Source organism: Sphaerodactylus townsendi, linkage group LG13 (assembly GCF_021028975.2).
Source record: "Sphaerodactylus townsendi isolate TG3544 linkage group LG13, MPM_Stown_v2.3, whole genome shotgun sequence".
NCBI classification, from domain to species: domain Eukaryota; kingdom Metazoa; phylum Chordata; class Lepidosauria; order Squamata; family Sphaerodactylidae; genus Sphaerodactylus; species Sphaerodactylus townsendi.
Window position 1 is genome coordinate 28,208,927 of NC_059437.1, and position 22,055 is coordinate 28,230,981.

At 42.4% G+C, this 22,055-nt stretch overlaps 1 protein-coding gene across 4 annotated transcripts in view; it reads left to right on the forward strand.

The window, feature by feature from the left end:
- MCF2 (MCF.2 cell line derived transforming sequence) overlaps nt 1–22,055 on the forward strand; it is a 72,979-nt gene that overhangs the window by 42,082 nt on the left and 8,842 nt on the right. For 3 of the 4 annotated variants that reach the window (XM_048514271.1, XM_048514269.1, XM_048514273.1), the window contains 14 exons: nt 350–541; nt 1,971–2,142; nt 3,355–3,450; nt 6,599–6,687; nt 8,095–8,183; nt 8,605–8,671; nt 10,330–10,445; nt 10,531–10,600; nt 11,140–11,232; nt 11,947–12,039; nt 13,158–13,283; nt 14,566–14,787; nt 19,211–19,303; nt 20,690–20,768. In XM_048514271.1, coding sequence (XP_048370228.1) covers nt 350–541; nt 1,971–2,142; nt 3,355–3,450; nt 6,599–6,687; nt 8,095–8,183; nt 8,605–8,671; nt 10,330–10,445; nt 10,531–10,600; nt 11,140–11,232; nt 11,947–12,039; nt 13,158–13,283; nt 14,566–14,787; nt 19,211–19,303; nt 20,690–20,768 — 1,597 coding nt within the window. The remainder of the gene's footprint in view (nt 1–349; nt 542–1,970; nt 2,143–3,354; nt 3,451–6,598; nt 6,688–8,094; nt 8,184–8,604; nt 8,672–10,329; nt 10,446–10,530; nt 10,601–11,139; nt 11,233–11,946; nt 12,040–13,157; nt 13,284–14,565; nt 14,788–19,210; nt 19,304–20,689; nt 20,769–22,055) is intronic. The other variant, XM_048514270.1, reaches the window with a different exon arrangement.

Below are 22,055 nucleotides of genomic sequence, written 5' to 3' on the forward strand. Positions count from 1 at the left end.
CCTTTTTGTCAGGAGGAGGCAACTGTTGAGAACCAGGGGAATGATAGAGGGGAATATAGGATGGTGGAAATAATTCCATGCTCTGGTCTCCTTGCAGATAGTCTTCATTTGTGCCTAGAGTAGAAGATAATTCAGGAGCCGTGAAAAAAGATTAAATGAGGAAGTCTGAGGAATACAAAGATTTTGATTCCAACGGCTGTCTCTTTTGTCTCTAGTAACATCCTCAACCTATGAGCTGCCTTCAAACAAAACTGCCACAGTGCTGCCTTCAAACAGTGCTGCCAATTGGCTGTACTTTGGGCTAGATGACAACTCATTCTTTTCTTTGCCTATTTTATTTTTCCATCAGGCTTTAGAGTGTTGCGATGAAGGTGCATACCTTCTAGCCAACCAGCCAATGGACAAATGCCAGTCTCGGGAAGGTGCCCAGAATGCTCTCCAAGACATAGAGAAATTCCTCGAGAGCTCTGCACCACACATAAATGCTGATCCCCAGACCCTGTTCTCTGATTATGAGCTCATTTTAACACCTGAACTGAAGGTAAGCTCTTAGAAACAACTGAACTTTCCCACTTGGTCTGAGTTCTACAGTGCTGTCTGTTAGGAGCTGACTGAACAACCTATAAAACATTGGAATGTTTTCCCAGAAGAAAGGCTTTGAATGTGGTTAATTTATACATAGCTAGAGCAGTGCTGAGCTTTCTTTTCCTATAAGAAAACATGCCAGAGCCTATTCAGGAATATTTGTTTGGTAGTCAAGGGCAGAAAAGTTTGATCTGAAGAGTTTCACCCTAACCAGGGTTCTCTGGAAGAGTGAAGGTGAATGTACCACATTTGGTGTGGAAGGAATATTGTGAAAACAGGGCAAACATATCCTTTGCTGGTTGTGGTGGGTTTTCCGGGCTGTGTGGCCGTGGTGGATCTTGTTCCTAACGTTTCGCCTACATCTGTGGCTGGCTGTTTGAAAGCAAAATGTTAGGAACAAGATTCACCAGACCACGGCCACACAGCCCGGAAAACCCACCACAACCAGTTGAATCCGGCTGTGAAAGCCTTTGACAATACATATCCTTTGCTGTTCTGGACTGAGTTTTTCACATGCTTGATTTGAAGGAGGGAAAAAGATAACTGTGGAGGGCGCCTGTTGGTTAGAGCTCATGATGTCACCAACAAACTTCCCTCCCTCTAGAGCAGTTTTCTAGTTGTGTTTTAAATGACTGTGCCGTGAAGAGTGAAAGGTGAAAGATTAAAAGTAAATGTGTGACTTATTTTTTTTTAAATGGGCAGTCTCTTTTGACTGGTTACTGACTCAGCTGTCTTCTGTAATGCAAGCTGTGAGTCAGGTTCACAATGTGGGTGAGGAATCTGTGTAGATTTTCTTAAAGTCTGGCTTTGGACTTTATCCAAAGGTGAATCATAATGTGATGAATTCCAACCTATCCACAAACAGTGGTTCCTCCTAACTAATCGTTGATTGTCTTTTGGGAGGAACTGATTTTCATGTGACAAAGCCATAAGTCACAATAAGACAGAGGTAGGGGATGGATATCCTAAAGCTATCCTAAGGTGCTTAAATTTTGAGCAGGTCTTCAGCCTATGTACCACCATCAGTGTTTTGCTGAAGGAACTTCAGTGAGATCAGCTAAGAAGTTCATTTATTTATTGCATTTATCTTTGTATTTATTTCCTGCCCCTCACTGAAGTCCCTTTAAATGACAAGGTCAGAACTTAGCCAGGTGATATGCTGTTTCCCATGTCAAAGCTTCTGAGTCAGAGTTGGTTATCGGTCAGAACAACTAGGAGATCCATGCTGATGGAACATTTGCCTGGTTCTCTTCTGCCTTTGTCTCAAGCAGTTCACAGCCTGACATAATCTGGCCTTGAGAGCAGATAAGCGTGAGCAGTCGCCCAGAGTAAACATAGAACATCGGTTTTGACACTAACAGGAGTCTCCCTTACGGAATCCACAGGCACGGATACAGACGGTCCAGATCAAGCTTGAAAATGTGCGCAGCATGTTTGAAAACAGGCAAGCTTGCTTCAGAAAACTGGCAGACAAGCAGGTTCGCCCCGTGCAGCTGGTAGCCCCTCGGCCTGAAAACCCACCTCGATCAAAGTCTCCTTTGTTCTCCCCCAAACATGGTAACATGCTTTTAAGTCATGGTGTACAGACACAAACATGAGAGAGGCATGAAAAGGGGTGGATAAGAATGCGACTGAGAACTTAAATGGTTCCTTTGCTTTTTAAGGAGGTGAAGAAGCTAGCTACAGAAGCCACCTATTGGCTAGTTCCAATCATGTTGGCTACACAGCTTTCCTCTCCTAAGATGCCCAGAGCACTTTTCCAGTTGTGTTTCTCTGAAGTTACCAAATGTTAAATATTTTTAGGTCTCTTGTGGCCTGCTGTACATGGTGTGTACTTGTTGTGATTGGTATTATTCGTTTGCATTGCACCTTCGGTATGCCACTGGTTTAAGCTGGAGTGTGATTCTTTTTGTGGGAGTTTGAGACAAGCATACAGTGTGATTCCTTCCCAACACATAACAGCTGCACTTCTGCAAAATGCAGATGAAGACTTTGGATATCTTCTTCTGGAGTAAATCTGTGCAGCTTAGCAGATACCAAGCAGTATGCAGCCTGCCTACTGTGTATTTTGGCCTGTCAGTGTGCTCGATATGCACATGCACACCCAATTTTTCCAATCTGAAGCAGACACAAAAACAGTCTCTAGTGTGCTTCCCGTCTAGCCGATGGGCTGCATTTTGCTTGGCAAGTCACAAATTGTGTAGGCCGTGGTCTCATGTGTTCTTTGCATGTTCAGTACATGTCCCATTTAAAACCTTAGGGACTATAGCCAGAGACCACACTTGCTCTTTTCAGAGCTGAGGGGCAGCAGTTAGATGGGATTCAGTCATAGAAACCAGGATAAACCAATTTAAGAACCATATTTTGCTCTGATACTTAGAAATATTACTGGCATGTACACAACAATCGCTGCAGCCATTGAAGCAGATGAAACATTTTGCAAGCCAAATCTCAGTATTCTCGGGATAGCTTTTTATTTGGGGAGGAGAGGTCACTGCTGCTTTGAACTGGTTTTGAGATAACAGACTGAGGCCAAGATTTGACCAAGGCTGATCACTAAGTCTCTGGCTGAGAAGAGGATTTGAACCTGGATCCCTGAGCAAAACCTCACTATAAACTACTTTAGTCAGGGGGTCTTGTTCTGCATGAGCCTCTCCAGTGATTCGCTAGTTCATGTGTGCTTTTGGGGAAGTCATTTCTGTATGGTATTGCTGGCACCACTGGAGCCTTGCGGGAATAGTAATGTGTGATAATTTTATTTTGCAACAGAACAGTTTGAAGACGGGGTACCTTCTCTTCATATCTGTTTGCATTCCTCCGCATCAGTTTTTCTCCCTACATCTTTTGCCCATTACTTCGTTAAAGGTGCTTCTTCTATTTAACTGATATTCAGCATTAAAAAAAAACATGCACATTGATTTACAAATTTATTTTTTGCCTCAAAAAACCCTGCACATAGCCACGTTAGTCCGTCAGGATGTGGGGGGGGGGGGGGAGAGAGAGAGAGAGAGAGAGAGAGAATCCCTAAACAGCCGTTAATCGCACTACTTTTTATTAGTTTCAACTACAACATCACTAATTAGGGAGCAGGTTTGAGTTCCCCAGAGTTCTTAATAAAGCTAGGTATTCAAATTAAGGTAAAAATAGGGGGAGATAAAAGAGAGACAACGATGTTTCAGGGAAGGATGCCTTCTTCTTTTGTGATACCCTGGCAGAGCCTAATTAAAAGAAATAAGTAGTGGTGCTACTAGATTTCATAGTTCTACCCTTTTGACCTCACAGTCCAGGGACTCTTCATTTACAGGCCATTTCCTGTTTCTTCATGATAAATCTATTCATTCATGCAGTCACATGTGAGTGGCATATAAATAGCATTAAAAGGGTGTGACAGAAATGGGGATGGCTGAAAGATTCACAATATAGCATATGAAGAAAAAGAAATGAAAAAGTCACATTCATAAATTCCTAAAACATAGTGGACAGTTGGCAGTTCCTCTGCCAAAGTTAGATATCCTGCCTAGAATGCTGGCCTATCCATATACAATCCGATGGACAGTGAGGGACAAGAGAATGCAAGTGCACCTTATCCTCCCCATTTTGCACTCCTAACCTTCAACTCCACTGAGCATCCAAACTTGACCATTTCTGGCAATATGTAGGATTGATCCCAAAACCAAGCATGTAGTGTCTACATCTATCAACTTCAGGCAAATTTGAGCATTGCCTTGTTTCATGAGAGCCTTCTGGATCAAAGCAGTTGTCCATCTAGTTGTCCTATTTCACAGGATTCCTATCCTCAGAAAGTCCACAAGCAGGCACAGTTCTCCTTACTGTCATCACCAAATTGAAGTGATGCTATCTCTTAAAATGAATGTTCCCTTTAGCAATCATGGCTTATAGCCGCTGATGGATTTATCATCTATGAATCTGTCTGCTCTACTTTTAAAGGCCATTTCCACACCCTGCTGCAAAGAGTTCTAGAAATAAATTGTGTGTTGGATGCATGCCAGTGTTATAGGCCGGGCAAGCATGCTCTAGGAGAAGGGCTGAGGAAGTAAATCTCCCCACCATGCCCATATCATCCAACACAGTTATTGATTTTTGGAGATGCCATATGTATTGAAGCTAATAGAACTGATCTCTATAACCTTTAGTGGGTTCCCCCCAAATCCAACATTTCATATATTTTTCACTCACTTTACAAAAACTGTTTTGCTCAGTCTCACTCAGTTCTTCTTCTTCCTACAGCCCCTGTTCCACTTAGCCTTTGTTTGTCTATGTATTTATTTCCTGCCCATCACTCAAGTCCCTGGGCAAGGTACAATCCTAAAACCATGAAACAATATTTAAAACCACCATAAAACTACTTTAAAAACCATCCCCATCCCCCATCCTAGCCCTCCTAGAAATGCCTGATCAACCATGCCCCATAATGCCCCCTCACACACATTTTAAAAAAATTGGGCTGGGCTGAATCCATGGAGTGCCAGGACGGGGATAACAGGTTACAAAGATAATAATGGGGAGGAGGGGTGAGTGACTGCCCAGGAGGGATCATTTGTATGCCCAGGTACAGAGGTGGGTCTTGGCCAGGCACTTAAACTCTTACAGAGTCTCAGTCTGCACCTAGTAGACCTCCAGGGGGAGAGTGTTCTAAACAGCCAGGGCCGCTGCACAGAGGGCGCTCTAAGTAGCCCCCACTCCCCAAATCTCAGAAGGCAATGAAGCCACACACACACACACACAGCTGACCTCAGTGCCTAGGAAGGTCTGTATAGGAGGAGACATTCCTTCAGATTGATAAGGACCAGGGTATGTAGGGCTTTGTACATCAGTATCAGCACCTTAAATTGGCCCCAGTAGCAAATAGGGAGCCAGTGCAGTTTCCTCAGGACAGATATTATGTGATGATGTCCTAAGATCTCTGTCAGCAGCTGGGCTACTGAGGTCTTCATCAGCTCTAGCTGCTGGACTGTCTTCAAGGGCAGCCCCACATAGAGCACATTACAGTACTCTAACTGGGAAGTTAGTAACACATGGGTGACTGTGGCTAAATCGGGTCCCTTGATCATCATCGTAGGCTTTCTATGATCAAAGGAAAACCCTCCTCCAGAAAAGTTGGTTGAATCCCACTCATAACTCTTAAGTGGGTCAGATCTGCTACCAATAGGGCAGTGATGTAGTGGGCATACTTACCAATGCCACTTAAAGATAGTAGTAGTATTTATTTATTTTTATTTTATTAGATTTATATCCTGCCCCATCCCGAAAGGGCTCTGGGTAGGTAGAAGAGATGGTGTTATACCCCACTTTTGTCTACTTTAAGAGGTCTCAAAAGAGGCTCACAAAAATCTTCCCTCCCCCCCGAACAAACATCTTGGGAAGTAGGTGGGGCTGAGAGAGTACTGAGAGAACTGTGACTAGCCCACGGGCTTTTTACATAAGAGTGGGGAATCAAGCCTGATTCACCAGATTAGAGTCCACACTCATGTGAAGGCGCAGAGAATCAAACCCAGTTCTCCAGGTTAGAGTCCGCCACTCTTAACCACTGTGCCATGCTGGCTCTCGAAGAATTATCAAAGTGAATGTAGAAGTTGACTTTAATGTTTTGCCTAGTTAGTGTCATCACCAAGTAGCCAGCATCAAAGCTAGCACATTATGTGGCAGATTTTCTACTAAGTTATTAGAGCTGCATGATTATTTCCCCCCACTAATTTTGTTCCTTTTGATTACAATATTATTAGCTTGGAGGAATAATGCTTTGTTCCTGAATGGTGTTTATTTCTATGCTCCTTTTCTGTTACTATTAATACATTTCCCTCATAACAATTTTTCTCTCTTGTGAATGTTCCGTCAGTTTTTAGAAATGCATGTATTTTGCCTCCAGCTCTATGGAATGTTTGTTGGAATGTTGCTCCATGTAAAGAAAAGCTGGCTTGATGAGGTTGAACATTGTTTGTAGGACTTGAATGGCAGAATATAATCTGGCCATTTTTTTCCTTTAATGTTCAAGGTGTGGATTTTAATTCCAGTTTGAAATTTTCGTTTGATATCTCCCTTCCTGGGAAGAAAACATCAAGGAAGTCACAAAACTCCCGCAAGGTAGGTAAAGAAAGTACAAAATATAATATCTGTTCTGCTAGACTTCTTGTTGACCTTCTGATCCTACCAGATTGGTGAATATTCCCTGTAACCAAAAACTGTCCCTGGGTATGTTGCAGCCATTTGCCTTTCTACATTATTCTGATGTCAGGAGGGACAGTTGCTTGGCCCTGATCCCTGCAGCCAGGTGAAGATTCTTTGACTATTCATTGCTAGAACTTTGGACATCTCCTGATAGAGAGCACTCGCTTAATATCACTTGAGCACCACTGCCTTTAAATTCTAGCTTTTGGTTTCATGGTTAGTCATTGTTTTATTTGTTTTAATTTCATTATTTCAAAAAAAATTGGACAAAAATAAAGGGGGAAATTACCTGGTTCTTTGTTCACATTCATAAATACCTTATCTTTGTTTACATTTGTGTCATTGTTTTCACAATAGCAGTGGAATGGAAGCACACAGTCTACCTGTGCAAGAGAACAGATAGTAAAATAGGCTGTGCCACTTCAGAATGTGTGGTTAATGCTCCCTCCCCCGTATGAAAGCTCCTTGTGAATAACAAATGAGTGTGTCAGAAAGAAAATTTCTACCCTTTTGCATTCTGTGCTAGTTTTCCATTTCCAGGGTATTGTTAATCAATGAGCACTTTGAAACATGTAATCCCTCACCTGTAGTATCAAATGGTGCCGTCTGTTTTGATCACCACCTCATGAAGCGGGGTATGATATGCTGCAGAATGTGGTGGCAGAACTCTGAGGTGGTAGAGTGGTCTGTATCATTTTGTCTTCAGGAGGGGGATTATATCTTTCAAAGTTTCCATACATTTCTTGTGTGGAAACCTAGTGCCACGCGTAAAGGACCAGCCTAGAACCTTTCTTCCTGATGTGCTATTTTTTTTCTTGCAGGGAATTTTTACTTGGGGAATCATTCAAAATGTGAGCATTCCCACCTACCATTTGAAATGGTCCAGCCAACGCTAGTAAAGCTTCCCCAACTGATACACCTTCTGCTGCTGTATTTTTAGCGGAGGCTTGACTAGCCTTTTGTAACTGACAGGGTTTCCAACTCTGTGTGTTAAGTGGAGCCTTGGGAAGTCAGTGTTTGGGGAGGATTCTTAGTAGGGTATAATGCCATAGACGTCGCCCTCTAAAGCAGTCATTTTCTCCAGGGAAAATGATATGTGTAGTCAGGGGATCTGTTGTAATTCCAGAAGATTGCCAAATCTTCTTTCGAGGTTGGCAGCCCAAATAATTAGCCCAAGTATGAAACCTTTTGGTGAACAAAGTATCATGTTGTTCTAATAAAGCTTGAATTCATGGTACAAATAAATGATCAACCAATTTTAAAAGAACTTTCCCCTGATTTTGGAAAATTATCTTTACGCCTGCCTGTTACTTTTGCCTCCAGATTGAAGTAATGCATGATTACCAAGAAAAAAGGAATTCCTTGCAGTATTTTATTGCAGAAAGTGAAGATAGTTTAGACATACTGAAAAGGTAAGTTTCTTTTTATATACTTCTCTCAAATTAGATTGCTTGCTCACTGTAATACTCCTGGATCTGTTTAGAAAAAGACTCTTGGTTCCTTTCTTTGAAAGCCCCTTACGAATCTTGCAGGTGTTTCTCTTGTGGGCTCAAAATTACCTTTTATTAATTTTCGTACATTTCTATCTTACCTTTTCATCCTCGAAGGCTGTATGCATGAGAGGTGGGGGTCTCCCCTCCAGAACTAGACTTGCTCAGCTTTTAGAAAGTGGCTTTCAATCTCACCTTGGGACTTCTTTGCTTTTTTCTATGAAAGCATGAAGTCTGGAAAACTTTGTTTTTGCTTGCTAATATTCTGAGGAAACTGAATTCTGTGGCCCATATTCGTGCCGCTTTTCTTCCAGCCTTGATCTTTTTCCCCCTTTTGTTTTAGCCATGTGATAAATGAGCTTATAGAAACTGAACGGGTCTATGTGGAAGAATTGTTCACTGTCTTAATGGTGAGTGTTCCTCTTGCTGGTGTTCCCTTCGATGCCCTGCATTATCTGAATTTAGCAGGTTGTAAACATTTACTTCTTTTAGAAGCAAACTTGATATGTTTGTCTTTTTACATTGTTATCTCAGCCATTTTCCACACTTCAGAAAGACTAGGAGGGAGAGGTGAGCCAAAATAGGGTCCCACTCTGAGATCTCTTTGCTGCACGTCTTCCTAGGAGGAAAGTGAAACTATTTGACGACACACTTTTCTATTTTCCTTCTTTCTGTCCCTCTTCCCACCATTCTTCTATCCATCTATTCATCCATCATTCTATTCATCCTCCACTTTTCTCTTCCTTCACTTTTCACCTTGGTCTCCAGTTGGGACCAAACGATCATTCTCATGTCCTTCCTTTGTTGGCAAGAGTCACAGTCTCCAAGAGAGCCAAATAAAGGATTTTGACTGCATTTTTAACTATCCACCATCCCTCTTTTTTCTTGGATCATCTAAACTTGTGTTTTAATTTTGCTTTGTAATAAAATATTTTGTGGTGAGAATCCATGCACCGGGATGTTGTGTGGTTTCCAGGCTATATGTCTGCTGTGGTTCTCCCCAGGTACAAGCTTACCGCTATAGTAAGAATGATGGATAGATTCTGGCCCCTTCCGCACTTGCAGAATTATGCACTTTCAATCCACTTTCACAATCGTTTGCAAGTGGATTTTGCTATTCTGTACAGTAAAATCCAGCTGCAAAGTGTGTTGAAAGTGGATTGAAAGTGCATTATCCTGCATGTGCGGAAGGGGCCTCTGTGATGGAGATGGTGATGTTGCTATTTCATGTTGTAACTTTAAGACATCCTGTAAACTGATTTCTGACTTTCCTGGAATTGCTTAGAGGAAGCATTCCAGAGCTGAAAGAAATTACAGAAGGATCACACACACACAAACACACACACACACACCGGATGCCAAAAAAAGAAGAGAACAGTTGGTTGGAGTAGGAAACTGGGTTCTGCTGGGTGGAATTTTTTTATTGGTGGCTGTGCATTTTTTCTAAAATGAGGAAAGGAAAGACGGGAAGGTACCAAAATAGGAAGCAAAAAAGGAAGAACAGCTCAAAAAGCTATCTAGAACAATGTATGATATTTGGCAGGAGCAAGATAAATTAAAAGAAGCATCCCACAATTTATTATTCTCCTGTCAAAGAGTCAGTTTTTCAGAACATGTTGGGATATCCTGTGTTGCTCATCCTGGTCCTTTTTGTAAGATAGTACTCCTTTTTCATTACCTATTTTTTCTTCTGTGGCCACTGCTGCTAGCCATCTGTCTAGCATACAAAATGGTTTGAAGCCAGCTTCAGTTCTGTCTTTCATGGAGACAAAATTGACTTCCATGAGACGCAGGACATTTCTTCTGGACATCCAGAGGCATAGAACACCCTCCTTCAGGCCCTTCCCTTTAATACTTTTGAAGGCAGCTGGAAATTTCCATTTTTTTGAATTCTCTTCTGATGATTTAGGGCATTTCTGGTAATTTAGATTTGCTTTGTGGATGTTCTAAGCTTTGTTATTCTGAATCTATCTTTAGTTTTTGAACAGTACTTTATGAATTCTTTTGTTGAAGAATGGTGTTTCGGTTGAAAAATTGATTTTTTTTTTGTTGTGGTTGCTGTTGGCAGGGTTATCGGGCAGAAATGGATAACCCAGCAATGGTTTTTCTCTTGCCTCCTGTCCTGAGAAACAGAAAAGATGTTCTATTTGGAAATATGCCTGAGATCTTTGACTTCCACAACAGGTAACATCCAGCTGTACCTGCACTGTGGGTTTTCCTTGCCTGTAAGAGAAAATGTCTCATTTTTTTGTGTCTTCTTTTATTGCAGAATTTTCCTGCACAATTTGGAGAGTTGTCTTGAAGCCCCAGAAAGAGTAGGATACTGTTTTTTGGAAAGGGTGAGTTGGTGTGTTTCCTGCTTTGGATCATGGCCCTGTGACTTCCAATTTCATCATTCAAGGGGCACTTCAAAAATTATTCCATTTTGATTAATTATTGCTCAATAATAGTTATGTAGTTAGAAATTAGTGGAGTTTCTTCTTCTTCTTCTTCTTCTTCTTCTTCTTCTTCTTCTTCTTCTTCTTCTTCTTCTTCTTCTTCTTCTTCTTCTTCAACTTGCTTCATTTTACCTTTCGGCTCCCTTCCAACTAGTTCCTCGTGTTGGGTTCCCTCATTAAATCAAATGGGACTGGTTTTAGAGTTTGGGGGCAACTTTCCATTGGCATTAATGCTGAAGAGAATAGCATTGTAATCCCATATATTCCCAGTTTGTGCAATTGAGATGAGGAGACACAAGAACTGATTGTTATGACAGGATCTTTTCATTCCTTCTGATTCAGCAGGATCAGTTAGTCTCAAAGAGGTTGTCTGTTGTGTTATTGCATGTTTGACACAATTATGTTATTGGAACTGGGGGCTTATTTCTTTTTGTATGCAGAGGGAAGACTTTCAGATGTATGAAAAGTACTGTCAGAATAAGCCACGGTCAGAATCTCTGTGGAGGCAATGTGCAGAAAGCCACTTTTTCCAGGTATGCGCCCTGAGAGGAGGAGAGTTTAACTCTTTCCCCTTCAGTAGTCTGAAACCCTTTCAGGACCTTCAACCAGTCAGCAGAGCCGTATCTAAGGAAAATGCAGCCCAGTGCAAAATCTGAATTTTCTGGAAACCCCCTCCCCCCTCCCCTGTATGGGTAGCCACCCTCCTCCACCACGACCAGTATATGGACCAGGGGGAAGGAGAAGGGGTGGGGTGGAGGAGCGATTACCCCCCCCACACACACACACACACATGTGACTAAACAGCTGCAGTCCAGGAACATTTGATCCAATATGTCCCCCTGGGTGGTATGCCTCTGCTGGTCAATGATTGGCTCTCAGCCTAACTTACCTCACGCGGTTGCAGTGAGGATAAAATGGAGGAAATTATAACTTTGTATGTCACCCTGAGCTCCTGGGAGGCATGGTAGTGTAAAATATATATTTAAAACAGCATCATGGGGATTTTTTGGGGTGGGGAGAGCATCTCACTATGGCACGCCTAGTTCTAGCATCAGCCGCAAAAAGGGACCAAGGAGCTACAGGGTAGCTAGCAAGTGAGCTGACAGTTGCCTGCTTTCTTTGTTCAGCTAGTTCATTTGACAGATGGTATTTTAGATCAGACATGCCTTCTGCAGGTCTGCACATTCTAAATGAACATATTCAAGATATGCCTGGTATGTGGTGTTCATGATTCTGTTGTGTTGCAGGAATGCCAAAGAAAACTGGAACACAAACTTGCCTTGGATTCCTACTTGCTCAAACCAGTGCAGCGGTTGACAAAGTACCAGTTGCTTCTGAAGGTACTGAATCTGTCATCCTGCATTCAGTATAAAGCAACGTCATATATTCAGTTGACTGGTTGCCATACAGTGAGGGAAATACAGTGTGTGGTGGGGTGTTGCCCAGTTGGACAGTCAGCAGCGGTGGAGGAGCTGAATTTGCCAGGAAAGCGACTTGGTATCAGTTAAACACCCCTCCTTTGCTGAAAACTTGTAGAAGTCCACATTTTTGTATTTTTAAAAAAGTACAGAATAGACTCATTGCTCTATATCAGTTTGGTTCAAGAAACTGTGAGCAAACTGTAGGTTGGCAAATGCATGCAAGCACACACACACTCCTCCTTCTCCATATGCATCTTTACTTCCTTCTTGCCATTTAATGTGACATCTATACTCTAATGCACAGGTGTCAAACTTGCGGCCCTTCTGATGTCATGGACTACAGTTCCCATCATCCCCTGCCAGCATCATGCTGGCAGGGGATTATGGGAACTGTAGTCCATAACATCTGGAGGGCTGCAAGTTTGACACCTATGCCTAATGTTTGTGTTTGCCCCCCAAACCAGAATTGAAGACAAAAGTTTGAACTGGATTTCCAGTTCTGGTTTGGAGGAGTGCTACCCATCATGGCTTGCCCCAAACAGTGATGCTGTCTGAACTGAGTATTGAATAGAATCCTGTTGTTTTGCCATTTTCCCCTCAGTTTGTATGGAATTATCAACAAGTTAACAGTCCTTGATGCTTAGGCCTGGTTCATACATATTGGCTTATCACTTGACAGCTTGCATGTCTGACCGGATCTAACATCTCTGGTAGTATTTTTATGTCACCAATATCTTTTTCCAACATACTCATCTTCCACTTTCATCATGGACTTGATTCTTATATATGCACTTGATTGTTGTATACCTGATTATAGCCACTAAATGTGAGAAGGGATACCATTGTAAAGTGCTCCATTTGAAGTGATAGAGGGAGGTACTTTGTCTAGGGTGTCATTTCGATGATGGTCCATTCACATATGCAAACCATTGCTCAACGTTACATTTGTCAGGTAGGGAGTTTGCATGTGCGCACCAGCCTGAAACATCAGCAGCATTTGTGACCCAGCCTTTAATTCAAAAAGTTGTGATTTGCAGGAACTGCTGAAATTCAGTATGAGTTGTGAAGGCGTTCAAGAACTCCAAGAGGCTTTGGTTGCAATGCTGGACCTGCTGAAATCTGTCAATGACTCCATGCATCAGATTTCAATAACTGGCTATGAAGTAAGTATCTATAGCAGGCACGGTAAACAGCATACCTAGAAATAGATTGGCAAGCAGAACCACACTGTGATGCATTGAGGGAGAGGAAACCTGTCATGAAGCTTCTTTTCCAAAGAACCTTTGTGATCTATTTCCTTCCCCTTCTCAGATAGTTGCCATATTGTTTTGTTATATTGATTACTGTATCATTGGTGGTGGGGATGGGGTTTGGAGGTATAAGTATAGTGTTGTGCAATCAATAACAGGTTGAGTTAACCCTCGAGGAAGGATGACCCTGCGCATACGTTCTTTAATAAGACTGCAGGTGTGAAAACCCAGTTTGGCCTTTTGTTTCCTGTGTTGACCTGCCACCTAGTAATATCATACTCATTCAGGTGTTGGGAGATCTGACCATTTGGTGTACATGACATCCTGAATCTTGCCTGGTCAGGGAAGAGGGGGACTTTCCAAAGTATTCCATCAGCAATTCTACCTAGGTTGTGCAAGGGATATGCTTGACTCAGGATCGTCACCCCACGTGGGATTTCTTGATAAAAGTAGAAGGTTTTTACTGAGGAATTGTGCTTTATGAGACCTTGGACTAGGATCTAGAGTTACCAGAGGGCCATTCTGGGTTAGACAAAGTCCTTGTCTGGGACTAGAGAAATTATTTGTTTTCTCGAAGTCTGTACCTGTTCTCTCTAGTTACTTGCACTCTACTTAAATAAAATTAACACTCAAAGCCTTGTATTCTTAATAATCTTAAGAACCTTGAAGATGCATGCCATCCAGTTATTGACCAAGTCTATCTTTTAGGGCTGGCCATGAGGCTCTGGTTCCCAATTTTGGGCCAGAACAGAAGTCTGTCAACCAAGAAGTTCCCCTTGGCTTAGAGGAACTTCTTGACTTAACCTAGGTCTGCCAATAGCCATGCTAACTGAATGGAACCTCCATGTTCAAACACCAGACTCCTAGATTTTTGGAGCAAGCAAGTGCAGGGAGGCCTTGATGCCCTCATTTGTAAACTTTCCTCTGGGAAGATGAAGACCTAGACCAGCGCAATGGACTTTTGCTGTAACATAGCAGGACAGTTCTTACAACTTGATTAATAGCTGCTCATCCAGGGAACTGAGAGTACCAGGAGAATGGTTGCCCTCGTGGAGACCTCTCAAGCCTATGAAAATGGTTTTTCCTCTCCCCTTTTCCAAAAAAAGCTCAGTGAAGAGTAAATTCCCTCCTTCCATGATACCCTCACAACAATCTTGGGGTTTTTTTGTTTCTGCGTTGTGTGTCTGACCAACAGGGAGACCTCAGTGAACTTGGGAAAGTGCTGATGCAAGGGTCGTTCAGTGTGTGGACAGGCCACCGGAAGGGCCCAACGAAAATGAAGGACTTGGCCAGGTTCAAACCCATGCAAAGGCACCTCTTTCTGTACGAGAAGGCCTTGGTGTTCTGCAAGAAGAGAGAGGATCACAGCGATGGATTTGAGAAAACCTCCTCGTATAGTTTTAAGCACTTTCTGAAAGTAAGGAAGCCCTTGAAGTTCAATATTTATATTTTAATTGTAATAGGAGAATAAACATTAAAGCTAAATATAATGGCCACTGCATACATTTAAATAGTAAGGGAATTCTCCATACCTATGTCCTCTGGCTTCTAAGTGTTTGCTGCTTGGTGACAGTTTACATAGAGAACTTTCATTCGCAGCTAATCCGCTTTAGAAGGTTGCTTTGTGAAGGGAGTGGAAACTGGCAACTTAATCTCTGCCTGCGACTTCCGTCATGAGAACTAGAGTCTTGTGGGTGTATTATTTATTTCTTTAATTTATTCACTTATTCTCTACCTGTCTCCCCAATGGGCACCCAAATCAGCTTATATAATTCTCTATTTTATCCTAATAACAATTGTGTGCAGTAGGTTACGCTGAAAGCATGTTATTGGCCCAGAGTCACCCAGCAAGCTTCCATTGCTTCATACTGAGCCCGAGTCTCCAAGATCCTCATCTGGCTCTCTCAACTACCACACCACACTGGCTCTCCTTTTCTTACCACAGTTGAGAGACTCGAAGACTTGTAAAAATGTTGCGTTCTCTGCGCTTAAAAACATGCGAGGGGATTCTGGATGACCAAAAACCATTGGTGCACCTGTTGCACATCACAAATATTCTGAAGACTAGTCAGCTCCTAATTCTTCCTGTATCAATCCCTAGGCTAACCTGTCTAGCCCAGGGTTCACCCTAACTGTATTCAGTATGTGGGGTCTGCTCTTCCCCATGTGAAAGTATCCAAAATATAGGGGTTGAAGATAGCACAGCAGGCAATCAAACAGTTTCTCAACCAGTAGTGGAATGGTTTTGACTGTGTGATGAGCACTTTTTCTAAACTGGGCCTTTATTTCCCCATCTGAGGATTCTACAACTCTAAGCCTTCAGCATGTTTTGGTGTGTGTACCCGTGCGTATATGTTTTGAACACAGCATTGTAATTTCATGAGGGCCCTCGGGATCTGCTTTTTGTTTATCATCCTTTTACAGCCTGCTTACCAGCTGTTCCTTACCGTAACTTTGACAGGTTTTGCGATGAAGGATTTTGTTAGTATAAACGTTGGCCGTGAGGGCTGAATTATATTTCTGGAGATATCTGGCTTTTGTTTGACCGTGAATACTATTCAGAAGCCCCCCCCCCCCCCAATTTTCCTTTGATCACAAGAGTGGGATATTTTGGTGATCTATAATTCAAGATAAAAACCTATTGGGGAGGTACATAAAAACTGTCTGTTCACTCGTTTTTGAAAAACAAACACTCTTTCTCTGTGAATCAAGGTGGTCATGTTCATCAATTGAGGCAGGACTCAGGTGTCAGGGCCGCTTACAAGGCTGAGGGGAGGGAGGTGGCAAAGACCAACAATAATAGATTTTTTGGCTGCTTAGACCAGCAAATGTGATCCAGAAGCTTTTATACAGGTCTGATATCACCAGAATCACTGCAAGCCTGTTGTGTCAGTGCAGGGAGGCTTTCTTGACTGGTCTCCCGCAGCTGAGTTTTCACCTGACATTCAAGTCCCACCAAGGCCAGGTCTTACCCTACATATTAAGGAAAAGAGATCTTAATTGATAGGTAGTAACCCAGGAGCTTTCCAAACGAGAATGATGCAATGTTATTTGTTTAAAATTATATATAGATATATTTGCCCACCTTTCTCTTGAGCATCTCAGGACTCCTAGAGAGCAATAAGAAAGTCAAAACAGATCTAATATACGTTAGTTTAAAATGCCAGCAAAAAGATCAGACAGAAATCTGAAAGCATCTTAAATTTATTGCACGACAGGCTTGAATGAGTCAGAACTCAGATGTGTTACATCTGGATTTGTTACATCTATTAGGCCTGGTTAAATAACCAGCAGAAAGGGAGGGTGAGCGTTGCAAAGAGAGGTCAGTGTAAAACAAGATCCAATCGAAAGAGCACTCAGTTTACTCAAAGTGGGTGTGAGAGATGCCCAGTCAACAACAACAAAGCGGAGTAAACCTCAGATCTAGGGAATGATGAAGTGAGATAATGGCACAAATTTCCTCTTTGCCTCCTTCTGATAACACCCTCCTCACCTTTTCCTGCATTTTTCCTTCCCACCCACCCACCAGCCTACCTTTTATCTACCCACATTTTCAACTATATTTATTATTTATCTGCTTCATTTATGTCCCACTTTTCTCTGCCCTGGAGACCCAAAATAGCTTACATCATTTTCCTCTCCTCCATTTCACCATCACAACAACCCTGTGAGGTAAGTTAAGCCCAAGATCACCCAATGATCTTCCATGGCAGAGTGGGGATTCAAACCCGGATCTCCTAGATCTTGGTCTGACTTTCCAACCTCTACACCACACTGGCTTTTGTTGAACTGTAGTAAGCAGCCAATTCTGAATTAATTATGCAAGTGACATGGTAGCAAGCCACCTGGTGGTCACTAGCAGGTCTGGCCCCAATGTGTCCTCCCTTAAAGGCCAAAGTAACCCTGGAAAGGACCCTACCCCCTCCTGACTTTTACTGACCGAAACCAAGACTTGAAGGCTAGCAGTTCTCTTGCCGTTGCCTCGCAATGACCACAGAAGACATTAGTTTCTTAAAGCTACATGTGCTACTCATTTGGGTTAACCCCCAAAATGTTTTTTGTTTGCTGTTAAGATTTCAGGTTTTTTTCTGCAAACTGATGTCATTTTTCATGATTGTTGAAAAATCAGCCTTGTCTGTTCAGGGCTCCAGTCTCCATGTTTAAGTATCCTCAGATTTGGCAACGTGGAGAATTAAGAGACATCTGCAAGTGAGGACCTGTGAGAAGCTCATAGGGAAATTTACTCACTGGTCCCCAATTTCTTCTCTGGCTTCTGACTGCCCCCCCCCCCCCGCCCCAGGGCACACTTTTCTCTACCTTTTCTTGCCACTGTCACCTCCTCTTGTTTTTTTCCTTCCACACCATACTCTTTCCTTACTCCCAACACTAGTCCTTACCTCATCTTGCTCTCTTCCTGTCCCCCCCTTTATCAGTTTGACCCCTTCACAACCAACTTCCACTACTTGCTATGGGTCTTATACAAACAAGCCTGTTCCACATCGCCTCCTCTTTCGTCCTCTGCCCATCGTGGCAGTGAAGTCCCCATTAAAGCCTGCCAAGGCTCTCAGCATTTCTGCTCAGCCTTCAGGTTGCTCAGATGCAGGTCCTCTGGAGAAGTGAAGGAAGGAGAAGTGGCACTATTGTTTCTTCTGCACCCAGCCACTGCTTGGCTTTTGACCTCATAGTTGGTGGCCTTTTTCTCCCTCAGAAAAGGAGGAGACCATCAGCAGCAGCTCCAACAGATATATGTTGTTTGCACATGCACAAACATTCCTCTATTTCCCCTTTGTGTCCTATTTTTCTGCAATCTTGGGAGGATCCCCCAACTCCCTGCCAAGACTGTGGAAAAATTCTGTAGTCTGTTCATGGCCCCAGTCCATGTCTTTCAGTATCTGCAGATTTGGCCATGATGATAATTATATGCATTGATGCTGCTGCAGGGAAGCACTTAGTTCTGCAGCATCTTTGTATTGAGAAGATCCCAGTTTTAATCCCAAGCATCCCCACTTGAAGGATTCCAGGGGGCAGATATGGGGAAATTCTTTCTCTGCCTGGGACCCTGGAGAGGCAATCTCGGGTTGACAGTTTCCTATGAGAGATGCTGTGGGCAAGAATTCTAGTGATAAAGTAAGGCAGAGATTTGTTGCCCTTCACACTTTCTAGTTTGCCCCAATACCTCCTTGGTTAGTCATGCTGCAATCGCATTGGCCCGTATTTTTACTCATTATTTTCATTCTAAGTTAACTGAAATGTGGAAACTCTTCTGTATGTTTAACCAAGATAATGATGCAGTTGATGCCATCTTGGGCAGGTTCCCTGGAGAAACAGCATAAAAAATTACTTAACAAAATTATAAACACACACAAATTGCTTGGTTTATGCCATTTGTTTGCCCTGCAGCACCTGGTAAATTGGGGAGGGGAGGGGAAGGGAATTGGTGAAGCAAAGCTTAATTTGCAGATTGTTTCCTGAGGCTGTCTGCATCATTGCTGATATTCCTGCCAAAAAGAAGAAAGAAGAATTATCCAGGTAGCCTGACTTGTATAATTCTGGGCAGCAATCTTGTGTGTACACAGAGGGTACAGAATGTTTTATTAGTCTAGAAGACTGCAAACCATAAATCTATTTGCAAATGCATCATTTGTATTTACAAGACGGCTTGTCGCCGTGTGGTTCTAGCTCTTTTTCCAAGTCCCTGAAGGTAAACTGCAGCATTTGGTAATAACTATCAGCCATTTGAAGGCTGTTCTATTCTTCACATGAACAATATGTTCTACCAGAACTGCCCCCATTAACATCCAAGCTACTGTGTTCTGTAACTTCTGTGTTCTGTAACTTAGATGAATGCTGTTGGAATCACTGAAAATGTGAAAGGAGATCACCGGAAGTTTGAGATCTGGTACAGTGGACGGGAAGAAGTGTACGTTGTGCAGGTTAGTTGATATTTAAATGGTATTAGAACAAAGGAATATGACAATCAGACCCTTCAGTTCTTCTAATTACACATTAGGTTTGAGCAATGCTCAGTCAAGACGGTTTGCAGATAGTATATGATACCCTGTTGTTTGCAAGCATTCATAGGCATGCATGTATTTACATGCCCATACCAGGCTCTGCATTATGCAAATACACCCTACCTCTTATCACAGAGGCTTTATGTGGCTTGCCTTTGCTAATGTTCATCAATAGCTGTACCCGCAGATACATCTAACTTTGTTTTTTGGGGGGGGGGGTGGTTGTCATGATGACATGAGGAAGCAAGTTCTGTAATTTATCTAAACATTAAAAATGGGGCTCATTTTATTTGAAGTGATTGGTGACTTGGTTAGGCTCATTATGGCAATCCACTATCTCCTTTCTCCCTTTTCTTGCATCTGGTGAAAAATGTTTCCTTCAGAAGGATTCAGATGTTTTTGCTGCTGCAACTGGTAAAATGTCTTTTGCAAAAAGCAAGTCCTAAAGCCTGAATTGTTTCCCATTCTACATTGCTATTGATAGTCATGCCATAAGAGAGATTGGGGAACATCGGGTCTACTCTGGTAGCACTTGTCTGTGGAGTGTTCCAATTCAGCTTGGCCCAGTTGATTGGCATATCCCAATCAAAGACTAGCTATGATGAAAATTAATTCCAGTTCCCAAACTAATAACATTGCTGTGAGGATATTCATGACTATAATGAGCAATCAATCGCTCATCTGTCTTCCAAGGCATGCCATATGTTCATTGTTGACTCCGTACTTTCCAGTTGCTTGAGAAAAGTGTGGCACATCATTACTGACAGGCCTTTGGGCCAAGAGCAGATGGAGTTCTTGAAGGCAGTCAAATAGAAGGCAAGCTAGAGAAAGCCAGATGCTTGGGGATGCAGAGGCAGAATGGAGCCCCTTAGTGATGAGTTGCCCAGGTTCCCAGAAAGCAGCATGTCTGTGAGCCTTTATTTCTTTCAGTAGTACCTATTTTGTTCTCCAGATTCGTTAGACTTCCCAGGCCAAGAGGATCATGGATAGTTATTTTTATTTTATATGACTAAACTGATTGCAGTTGAAGAAAACAAATAAGCCATCAAGTTTATTGGAAAACATGGTAGGGCTGACAGGTAATTAAATGCAAGTGGTCTAGTCCATGACGATTTTATGAATGCATAAAAGTATGCAGTGTAAGCACAGTGATTGTCACTTGTCAGCTGAAGACACGTGCCTTTGGTGACTTCTGTGGAAGTCTCTGCCACAGCAGATCTTTTCTTGTGCCACAAGACTCTCTTGCTTGACTGTAAGGTGGCTGTCCCTCTGGACCCTGATTGCAAACAGCTTTCTCTTTTTCAGGCTCAGACAGTTGACCTGAAGATGGCCTGGCTCAATGAAATCAGAAAAATTTTGTTCAAGCAACAAGAACTTATCAAAGGTACATCCTTAATAATCATGAGTGAGATTGACAAGCTTTGTTTTGTGAGCAGATCCTCTGTATTTTCGCATTGCTGATTTATTTACTGAAAAGTGTACTGCCTTTCCAAATGCCAACAGCGGTTCACCAATAAAGCCTTGTAGAAATAATCTAATTTAAAAAGGCAAAGAAATAACCGACTTATGCAAATCAATCATAACTATGAATAAAAACAAAACACACCCACACACAAAACAAGGTTTTAAGCCAAACTAAGTACAAGCAAGCTTTGTAACTCTTCCCAAAACACCCAGCTTCCACCCCTCCAGTTTGTATCAGCAAAAGAGTAGATTTGCTGTTCTTTTCCAAATACCTACCTGCTTTTCAGAGATTTCCTTTCTAAACTTCTTCATTTCATTAGAGAGTGATTTATGGCTAAGAAATGGAGCTACAAATCCCTGATTCAAAGTAGGCCCTAATTCTCATCTGCAATATGGGAATGATGACTAATCTAATTTACAGCATTATAAGGATTACAGTTAGATAATTAGTATTCAAAGTGCTTTTTAATTCGTGAAAACACTTAGCAAATACTTCATTATTTGTACAATACCTGCCTGGGCCTGGAGGGTTCCCTTCAGCATGGGGCACTACATACCTTTATACAGGCTTCAGGCTGAAATGGAATGGGGTTTTGTTCATCCCATGGGAAGCTGCTGCCACCCCCACAACACAGCTGTGACTCATTCCTTCACTCCCCACCAAAGGCTATGTCCTAACTGTTCAAACAGTGGGCTGCTAAAGGGTCAGTTGTCACTGGCTAGTTGGCCAGCAGGCATCACCTTAAAGGAGCCAACCGTGTTGCTAACTTGGTGTGGGACTACTGAGAATGGCTTCTTGAACTCCCCCTTGGATTGGGGAGCCCTGATGTCCTTCAGTTGACTGGGACCGTTGATGTTGTCAAGCATGCCACTCAACAAGAAGATAACCCTTCATCTACAATGGTGCAAAAATTAGAGTGTTGAGCTTCTTAACTAATTGTATTAATTGATTATTAATTGATTATTTTGCTCCATTGTGTGGCTCAGGCCTGCCTACTTCAGTGGCTTGCAGGTTGTGAAGGGACCATTTGGCCTGTGTATAGCCAGTTTGGTGGGTTGTGCACATGTTGAACTGCATGGTGAGCTGTTGAAGGTTATCCAGTAAATGTTAAACAGCAACAGAGGGTGTTTGTTGCTGCCAAAATTCATAGGAGGGTCTTGCTGAATCAAACCAAGATCCCTCCTAGCATAGCAGATGACATTTAAA